The 11,019-nt window shown below is 44.4% G+C and overlaps 1 protein-coding gene across 1 annotated transcript; it reads left to right on the top strand.

The window, feature by feature from the left end:
• The first annotated feature begins 9,188 nt into the window (after positions 1–9,188).
• Positions 9,189–10,121, top strand: LOC130696908 (uncharacterized). Its single transcript, XM_057520042.1, has one exon. The coding sequence runs from the start codon at positions 9,189–9,191 to the stop codon at positions 10,119–10,121; it is 933 nt and encodes a 310-aa protein (XP_057376025.1).
• Positions 10,122–11,019: the final 898 nt, after the last annotated feature.

Here is an 11,019-nt window from a genome sequence, read left to right as displayed (position 1 = left end):
CCCGCAACGGTATTCAAGAGACCGTACGATGGAGAAGGGGTCGCGGAAACGGTTTGCTTGGGTGAAAGACGGGTAACCAATTTGGTAAATAGGGAAGCAGAATTTCGCGCAGTCGAGGTGCTAGCGTCTTTTTTGGTACGAGGTTTACGGACGTGAGAAAGGTCTACTCCCTTTACTAATTCGTACGCAGAGTTCGATCTTAACTTACGTAACTGAGAGTTATCAGAAACTGATCTGGGTTTTAAAACAGGGGAGGCAGATTTCCTAACAGCTTCCGTTGCCCTGTCAGACGTCTTACAACCCGTAAACGTATCGGGCTCAGCAAGATTTGAAGCCGAAGGCTTATCAAAATTAAAGGATTGGGCTAAAGGTTCATCAATTTGTATAGCTGGCTCAACAGGATTCCTAGTAGCGGATACAGGAGTACGAAAAAGTTTAGGCCTACTAGCAAAAATATCATCCGTCATTGTGGGTGAGTTCGATAGATCGCTGCCACCATTATGTAAAGCATTCTTTCAGTGGTTGGAAGAATGTCTTTACGTTATTTAAGACAAATTGTGCAAAAAATGAACTCGGTAGGCGTTACCACAATGCCGTATGTATTCCGTTCTAATAGGCCAAAAGATAATAAGAAATACACAGTTATAGTCTTAAGTGAGAAACGGAAATATAAGAATGGAGTTATGCGAGTTCTGTCTTACCGTCAAAGCGGCGGCGCAATATATATACGTTGTAAGAGAAAGAACAAGAAGTAAACTTGTCGGTCGCCGAAGAAGCGATGAGACGCACTTCAAGTAATTGTTAGATAAAAACTGATTAAACTCACAGCTTGGTAGCACTGAACAGCACAACACTGAGGTGAACCGAAAACAACTGAAGAACCGAAGAGGACTGACTTTTGGGGACAAAAAGGGCATCCTTTTATATTTCTATAAGATTGAGGGAAACATAACATTTCCGACAGATGACTCCGGATGCAGAATGTCGCACACACATTTCATATTCATGGAAATGCATGGCGCGATGTCCTACGCATCTAGAGTCATCCAATCAGCAATGAACAGGATGTCAAATATAATATAAAAATAGATTTCGAAGAAAGGGCATCAACACTCGAAGTATGATATTCATAAGGCGTAGTTATTCAAAGAAGGGCAACGATCGTAACATATAGTTATATTAATAAGAACGACAATAAACAACACTAAAATTCAAAATTGTATTCTCCACGGCTTCGTTACACTTATAATTCTTGAACACCTACAAGAAAAAAATCAAAACAAGCCTAATAACATTCATCATCACTAAAAAGCTCATCAACAGAATCTTTCTCCCAAACCCCACTACCACCCCAGAACGAAGAACAACCAAGCAAAAATCACGCTAATCCTAAGTGTTGCACGAGAATCACGGAACCGACATAGCACACATCGATCAAACGGGCATCCTCTGTAATCCAATTCGGATACGGTAACATATTACAGACATCCGAGGAAATGCTTGGATGCCCATCGGATACCGACCGAATATTAGAAAGTCGCCCGGGAAGAGGCTGATTGACATCTGAGGAAGCCTACTGATATTTGGTAAAGCAAAAAATTGAAGACTGGCTGAAATCGAACTCAGGTTTTCCGCACGTCAGTCGGTTGTTCTTCCACTAGACCATTCAACACAGAATATCAATATCACTTTTAAACTATATAATAGAAAACGTTAACAAATATTTTTTCGACATTCAACATACGACTTTTTTTTACACTAGGATTTTAAAAATTTAGATAAAGCACGAAATTAAAGTAAGCCAAAATCCCATAAAAAGTAGTTAAACAAATTATTATTTAATATTTAATTTTTCTAACTTAAACATCATTTGTTAGTTTTTGAAAAAGAATTTATTATTTGAAATTAAAATCCTATCATAACTAATGCTTGTTTTGAATTTTTTAAAACACAAAATCATATTCATTTTTTTCATCCTTTTTTCAGCTTAGATTAAGTTCAGTGGCTTTGTTCTCGTAAGCTAAACAGCTAGCTCGCGGTTTCAAAGTTTGCGGAAGTTTAATTTTAAGCCGCCGACGCCACCCTGCAAAACCCAAGTTAATCCAAGCATATCTCTAGCTTAATATATGAAAGCTAGCGACATGAAAGCTTGATTAGGCTAGCATTTGAAACTAGCAAAAATTCAAGCTTACCGTTTCCTACGGGGATTACAATAGTGATCACTAGCGAAGACATTTCTGGGCCCTGCCCTGATACTTATAATTATGGGTAAGTAAAATCACCTTCCCAAAATGTTTCCTTAAAACTTATGGGCTTTCCACTCTAGGTTGCTGAAGTGGAAGACAAGTTGCGAGAGAATAGCAATTCCGATGAAAGTGCTATTTATAAGCTGTAGAGTACTCGGACTTATAAAAATCTGGAAAGAACCGGAAACTGATATCGATAATCGGGAGACATTATACGTCAGCAAAGAAGAAAAGCAGTTCCAACCTAAATTTAAAGCTCAGAAATAGAACTATTACACGGAGAAACTGTATACATATAGGTTCTCATGGTTTTCTACAAATATTGTTCTAACGGTACAAAGACTTCAAAATAATAAAATTTTTATCCATTAAGCTATTTTAGATAGAGCGATTTTATCTCTGCTGACCCATACGTGAATGGGGTGCACGGCATTGGGTTTTTCTCTGAGTCACCCACACAAAAGAAATTGAATCACGTGTGATACAAAATCTATCTCAAAATAATATGTTTTCTTTTACCAAAATGTTCATTTTCAGTGTATTTAAAGCTTTATTCCTTGATTATAATGAGCCTTAACTGCTACTTTTTTGTATGTAACGTTGTAGTATGTATTTTTTAATTTTTTAATGCTCAAGTAAAAGTACCAACGGAATATTTTGGCGCGCACTTTTTTAAACTTTATTATTGCATTACGTTACGCAACGCTTCTTAGTTTCTTTTTTAATTTCCTTCATAGTTCTTATCTCCATCATATCCAATTGACGTCTCTATAATCATAACTGATGTCCTTGCGTACATACAAACGGGCTACTTTAACAAAACTTCGGGTTGAATAACACACAAACACTGTCCTCGTTCACCCGGGGTAAGCACGACACGTCTTCTCTATGGGAGGAATCAGTCCGGCTCCAGAATTCTTGTGTACTATCAGAAGCTGAGGTGTCCATTGCTCTGGCTTTTCGGTTTTGCGGATTGGGCTCGCTCTGGAATTTCATAAATCATGCTGCAGATACTTCAACTCTTGCATTTGGCTAACTCTACCATAATCCGCCTATTGACATAGCGAAATGGGATCCCAAGTATTTCCTGGACCATTAAAGGGTATTCTTGTTACCATCGTTAACATACCGCTACCTCAACTTAGGCTAGAGCGAGTGTCGTGGCAAGGCTTACTTTAAATCAACAATAACTTGGACAAACGACCACATACCACCTTTGCCTCACACAACGGCGGGAAGCATGAGTCATGTTTTCAAACCACTTACATAGATTGCCCATTATAATCTTGCAAGCCCATGTGTTAGCCCCGAATAGTTTAAAATCACCATAAATGTTATGTATCAATGTTCCTCCACACCCAGATACTACCATTTTCCACAACCATGCCATTCCATGTCATCCGACATTCTTTAATCCCCACCTTACTCTACCAATGAAATGCGAACCTCATTCCCCACAACTTCGGATCGACGTTGACATTTCGTGGCGCTCCCACGTGGCCTCCCTGTTTCCCTCGATGTTTCCTGGGAAGACAAGCCCTTCGCCTAGGACCCATCGGCAATCATATTTTACCCAGACGGAGACGCAGTCGTCACATAGAGTCGCTATTCTGTTGGTCCCAGCCAATAACGCCCAGGAAAGGGACATAAACGTTGCAACACTAACCATAGCACCGCGAGGCGTCGTTTCACGACAAATGCGATGTCAACATCAGCACGAGCACTGAATAGAGAAATATAGGAGCCAATTTATGGAGTGAAGAGGAGGAACCTCGCCAACGGTCATCTACACCGAGAAACGGTGACGAACAACGGAGCTGGTCATAGACGACTGACTGCTATCCTAGGTCGAATCGATTGCAGGACGCAACCTTCCACGGAGGGAGTCATGAAAGACTCAAGAGTAAGCTTGAGTTAAATAATTAAGTTAAGAATATTCATTTGCATTGTTTCCTTCCTCACATGAACTTCTTTTCCCCACTATTTCTTTTATTGCCGTCTTCCGCTTAACCCTGGTGTCCATGATACCAATCCTGCCAAATGACCTTGCTTTCTTTCGTCAAACCTGTCACCGATTTGATCGGTAGAGGCAAAACCCTCTAGAGGGCTCCCTTACAGGTTCGATTCTCTTTTGTTTTTTCCTTCTTGTCTTCTTGGGAGGCACACGGAGTTCGATCTCGTCAGTCTTTTTTTGTCTGTTTTTGTGTTCTTTGAGGCTTCTTTTAGTCCCTTTGTGGTCGACACAGAGCTGTCGAACCCCCCTCTTGTCCAACGAAGTGTCTCTTGTTTTCTGTTAATACAGTATCTTAAATTTCGTCAGTTTTCTTTTTGGCAAGCCAGGGAATCAGGGGCTTTAAGGTTGCCAGTCTTTAAAGCTATTGCTATTCTCTTAGAGATGCGCAACAAATGGTGCCGAAACCCGGGACTCTGGAAATCGAATAGTGTAAGCCTCCATTTCCAGCTGTCCAACTTTTGTACTGTAGCGACCTCGTGTTGTTCACGTTCCGTGTCCACGCTGGTCGACCAACCGTTCGAACTGTATCTGTTGATATCGTCTACATCCTGTGTCTGTTGAGCATTTGTGTTACCCTACTTCAATTGCAAGATGAGTGAGATCCAAGGAATTATCACAGATCCTACCAAGGAAGAATCCACAGTAGCCTTAAAAATCGCTGTGTCGGGCCGGTTCACCATGGAGGAAGTCCAGGAGTCATCTCAAAACCCACCAAGGAAGAATCTGAAATGGCCTTAAAAATCGCAGAGTCGGAGCCTGATCACCATGGTGGAAACATGAGTCACGATTCAGCAATTCCCAGTCTTACTCAATCAGGAGGTCTACGGAAGAGAGAGCATACCACGCTGTCGACCAGGATCCACGATTGTATCCGTCAACATCGTCAAGGCATTCGCCTCAGCAAGGGCCAATTGAGCATCTGGCGCACCGAACTTGTACGCCTGTTTGATAATACCATGGAACTTCACGAAAAATATGTGGAGACAGTCACTAATCTACCTGGTAAACGCCGAGCCGAGTGTGAACGCTGGGGAGTACAGTTCACGACAGACCACCAGAGTGTGCTGTCAGAAATCGACCAACATCTAGCATCGCGGTCGACTGTATCATCACTTGCATCAACTGTCAGTCACTATCAACTCAACAGTGACAAAAGCAAGCGTAATAGAAAAATCGACTGTATCCACAAAGATTCAACAGCTCGGAACCCAAGCACACCACACGCAAGACGTCTTAACCCGACATGGAGAGCTTTTGTCAAATATTGTCAAAGACATTAAGAAGTCATCTGTGCAAGCCAAACAACAAAGTGAATCGTTACACGCGATCGAGCAAATTCTACAATCGATCCAGGAGGTTAATGAAAAATCCTTAGCAACCTTCGAAAAGAAGATAGACATTCGACTTAAGTCTGCGACGGGCCAAATCGTGTAAGAGAACGAGTCAAATTCAAAGAAAGTTGAAGAGAAACAAGAAGCTATTCAGAAAAATAGCGAATCGCAGTCCAAAGAACTTGAGAGGCTAAAATAGCTTGTACAGCAGACGTGTACAAAAATGTCTAGACAGTGCCCCGAGAGCGAAAACGTATCTTCCCAAGGTCGGCTCGACACGTCGATACAAGGCATGTTGTCTCAGCGTCGCGAAGCTTTAGAATGGCCGCAAGGCATTACCCCATCCTCATCGCCACAGGCAGTCAACCTTTTGGAACAATGCAGAAGAGCTGGGACAACGGGCGAGCAAATAGACAGCATAGGGGCAACTATCGATATGTCTAACGATCCATCGTTTAGCTGCCAGCAACAGTCTAAGGGCGATCCGAAATCTGATTCTAGTCTCATCTGCCAATTTGTCAACTCTTTGAAAATGTCAGCACTCCCACCTCTCATCATCACCAAATTCGACGGGAACCCGTTGAATTACCAAATGTTTAAGTCGAAGTTTATGACGCTGTATCACAATCGGTGTAGCGACAATGGAATTCGACTAGCATCTGCAGGAGCTGCTTGCCATGCGTGTTCTTAACTCGGTAGCTAATTGTGTGCATGACCCGAGCAAATACGTAGTGGTCTGGCATCGACTCGACCAAGAATATGGCCACACCACTATCATGGCTCAGACACATCTGAACAACCTCCTTCGACGTCCGTCTGTGCAGCCAAATGACAGCACCAGTTTGAAGACATTCTCCAACAAGCTTCATGGGGCTGTCTCCGCTCTGTCAACATCTGGACTCGCAAGCGAATTAGAGTCTCTGGGCAACCTCATGCATGTCGTCACCAAACTGCCGAAAGGGAAAGATGGGGAGGAAAGGTGATGAAGATGCATCCCGCTGTACCTTCAATAGTCGATCTGGACGACTGGTTGACCCTCCAATCGAAGGGTTCAGATTTCGCAAAATTAATGGCTGGCCCTTCAACACTTCCAACGACTCCACCAGTCGCGCCCAAGAGAAATGGGAAGGGATACCCAACTCACTATGTCTCGACCATCAACCACGATACCACCTCGACGCCTGAAACAAACTTTCTACAAACAAAAAAGGGAGGTCTGCGGGTGAGCCCACCCAATACAACTTCGTTTAGCCAAACAAGAGGCAGCCCAACGTGCTTTGTTTGCGGAGAGCCAATTCACAGAATCGAAGAGTGCAACACTTTCAAACAGATGTCTCCAACACAAAGAGCGGAAACAGTTTTCAAGGCAGGCAGATGTCACCGATGCCTTACAGAAAAACACACCAGTCGATTTTCCAGGTTGAAATTGATTCGATGTACGGTCGAAGGATGCAAGAATCCGGGGCACTCGACGTTGCTTCATGGTTCAGAGTTTTCCACAAAAAACAATGCAAGCACCTCCGGTGACTACAAGACCACACCAAAATCGAACCACCACGTCGAGTAACTTTCGACAACAAAAGTCGATGAAGCCTTCCTTGGTGCAGCATCACGCTCTGGTCGAGACACACCACGTCGAGTGCTTTTCAAAATTTTTCCTGTTCGTCTACAACAGGGAGAGAAGGTCTTCGATACCTTTGGATTTTTAGACAGCGGAAGCGACTCCACCTTAATACGAAGCGATGTGGCCAGGACCCAACTAGGTTTATCCTGGCCGACAACAAAGATCAACGTGACTTCCTACGACGGGGGAGTTACTCCAGTCAGTGCTCACATAGTGGAATTCGTCCTCAGTTCGCGAGACGGGTCGACTTCGTTTAAAGCAAGAAAAGCGTATGCAGTAGAAAATCTACACGTCGCTCAAAATCCAGCCTTTTCGGGCTTACAAGCAAAGGCGTTCCCTCATCTGCAAGGCTTGAAGCTCCCAGAAGTCCAATCTGACGAAGTTACGATTCTAATTGGCCTCGATGTAGCAGACGCTCACGACCACAGCGAATCGCGTAAACCAATGGATGGGTCCACTGGACCGGTGGCTTTCAACACGCCGTTTGGATGGTGCCTGGGAGGCAAAGTGGGCCCGCAAAGCGAACAGGAGCAAACAAGCCATTATGTAGCCCACATCACATCGAGAGAAGAAGAAAGGAGCCTTTCCGAACTTGTCGAGCGTTTTTGGAGGCTGGAGGCGAAGGACGCTGTACAGTCTCCTCCACTCATGTCAGCAGACGATCGCCGGGGAGAGGAGATTCTGAAGAGAACCACCAGATACATCGGGAATCATCATCAAGCTGGGCTGATGTGGAAGGTCGACGATCCAGAATTACCAGACAACCACAGTATGGCGCTAAGCCGCCTGTTTCAAATCGAACGGCGTTTCAAGAGAGACCCCAGTTACGCCAAACGGTACGATGACGTCATTCAAGAATACATAAGACTCGGCCATGCTCGTCTCTTATCAACAGAAGAAGCTAAACGGAGAACACCAAAGGCAAATTACATGCCTCATCATGGTTTTCAAAATTCGACGAGTTTGACGACAAAAACAAGAGTGGTCTTCGACTGTTCAGCAAAGTGTGAAGGAACTTCCTTGAACAAAAATCTTCTTCGCGGTCCGAACTACCTCCTAAGCCTACTTGGAATAATCTTGCGCTTCCGCAAGCACCAAATTCCCATTAGTAGCGACATCGAGGAGATGTATCATCAAGTTTTAGTTCCGGAAGAGAATCAGGATGCCTTTCGATCTTTGTACCGGTCGCCAAACAGCACGTCTTCTCCGCCTACCTACAGAATGACAGTCCATGTCTTCGGAGCCGTCTCGTTGCCGTCAACTTGTTTGTTTGCCTTAAACAAAACAGCCGAAGACAACAAAACGAAATTTCCAGACGCAGCAGCCAGATTGAGAACAAGTTTCTACGTCGACAACTATCTGGATTCGTTCAGTTTGGAAGTAGAGGCAATCAAACGGGCCCGCCAGTAAAGGAACTGTTACAGCTGGGGGTTTTAATCTCACCAAGTGGTCGTCATCGTCAAGAAAGGTCCTAGCAGCGCTCAAACCATTAGGCTTGCCCAATCCAAAACTGGATTTAGACTTAGACAAATTGCCTATGAATCGCGCCCTAGCGATCCTTTGGGACAGTGAAATCGACGCGTTCACTTTCAAGGTGGGAGAAAAGGTTCAGTTACACGCCACAACTACTAAAAGAAACCTCGTAAGTGTGGTGGCCACCGTATACGATCCGCTTGGGTTCGTTGCTCCACTGATGTTCGCCATGAAGATGCTGCCACAAGAAGTATGGCGAGCCAAGGTGGACTAGGACGAAGAGCTACCCGAACCCTTGAAATGTCGATTTCAAAAATGGTGTCGAAGTTTGCCAAACTTAGCACGTGTTACAGTTCCCCGATGCCTAGTAAACGAAGAAAATTCAACAAGTCAACAAACACATCAAACACATCTTTGCCGACGCCAGTCAACTAGTGTTTGGAGCAGTCGCATACGTGCGAACAACTTACGCTAGTGAAAGGGTCGGCGTATCTTTCATCATGGCCAAAACGCACGTCGCGCCGTTAAAACAGCTTTCGATCCCTCGGCTTGAACTTCAAGGAGCCGTCGAAGCTTTACACCTGGCCATAATAATTTACCGTGAAATGAACCTGGATCTGAGCCAAATCACGTTTCACGTCGACTCCCAGACAGTTCGTAGATGGATCCATTCTGCCAACGTTAAATTCGAAGTGTTTGTGGGAAATAGAATTGGAAAGATTCTAATGAACACCGATTGTCGGCAATGGTGCCACGTTCTAGGAATCATGAATCCAGCAGACGTTTGCAGTAGAGGAGTGGATCCCGGCAGTCTCCAAGAGCTACAGCAGTTCCATCAAGGGCCAGCCTTCCTATTGTTGGAACCTCCATTATGGCCAAAGTGGGATCAAATCGAACAAAACGACCATCAAGATCCCGAAATCATTCATGTCTACACAACAAAAACCGAGCCTAGTGACAATGTGATCGACCAGTGCGTAGAATATTATTCAAACAAAGTGCGCCTAGAGCGAGTGCTTGCGTGGTGTATGCGTTTAATCACTAATTGTTGTGCCAAAGTAAAGAAAGTGAAGGTGACATCAGGAGAACTGACGCCAGTCGAGACTGAAGCAGCTCTGGCAATGTGCATCCAACGTGCAAAAGAAGTGGCATACCCAGAAGACAAGTTGTTCTTAAAAAAGGGGAAAGAACTGCCAAACCGGTCGAAACTCAAGCAGTTTCGACCATTCATCGATGAACAACATTTAATGCGAGTGGGCGGTCGAATTGGTCAAGCACCTGTCGACTATGTGACAAGACATCCAGTGATTTTACTTCCAGAGAAACGTATCACAAGTCTAATAGTCTGGGATGCTCACATTCGAAATTACCACATTAAAGCCGACCGCTTATTGTGCGAACTTCGAACAATGTACTGGATAACCTCTGGATGAAGGGTAATCAAATCTATACTCAACAAGTGCATTCCCTGCAAGCGAAGAAACTCACAACCAGTCGCACCACTTATGGCCCAGCTACCAGTTCATCGTATAACGCCTTTCTTGCGTCCATTCGCCCATACAGGAGTCGACTACTTTGGCCCTCTGACTGTCAAAGTAGGAGGAAGAGGGTGACGGCACGAGAAAAGATGGATTTTCCTTTTTACGTGTCTCACAACTCGAGGAGTACATCTAGAAGTGACTGCCAGCCTCAGTGCCGAGGCATTTTTTTGGCTTTTTCTCGATTCTTCAGCATAAGGGGAAAGCCAGTCGTTGTGTATAGCAACAACGGCACAAATTTTGTAGCTGGAGAAAAGGAGTTGAACGAGGCAGTCGAAGAATTACACAACAACAAAGACTACCTGGAAGCACAGTTCACTTGTCGACACATCGAGTGGCGTTTTTCTCCGCCAAGTGGGCCTCACCTCGGGGGAGTTTGGGAGAGGCTCGTGCAATCGTGCAAAAGAGTCATGAAAGTGACCCTCGGAAACAGTGTCGTAAGTGACGAAGTCTTAAATTCTGTTGTGGCTGAAATCGGGGCATTGCTTAATGCTCGACCGCTAACTCATCTCAGCGTAAACTCCTAAGATCCCGACCCTCTCAATCCAAACCATTTTTTACACGCAAGACCAATGCCGTACATCCCGCTGGCATTCGTCGATCTCGACAACATGAGCATCTAAAAAAACCAGTTCACACAAAGTCAGCTCATTGTCAATCACTATTGGAAAAGATGGATCACCGAATGTCTGCCGTACCTCACCGAAAGGAAAAAATGGGCCAAGAGTCACAAAAACATCGAAGTAAACGATATTGTACTCGTTGTCGATCTATTAACTCCTCGGGGGCAGTG

The sequence above is a fragment of the Daphnia carinata genome, chromosome 5 (assembly GCF_022539665.2).
Source record: "Daphnia carinata strain CSIRO-1 chromosome 5, CSIRO_AGI_Dcar_HiC_V3, whole genome shotgun sequence".
Classification (NCBI taxonomy): Eukaryota; Metazoa; Arthropoda; class Branchiopoda; order Diplostraca; family Daphniidae; genus Daphnia; species Daphnia carinata.
The sequence above is the reverse complement of the archived record's forward strand: the minus strand, read 5'-3'. Positions and strand labels throughout refer to the sequence as shown.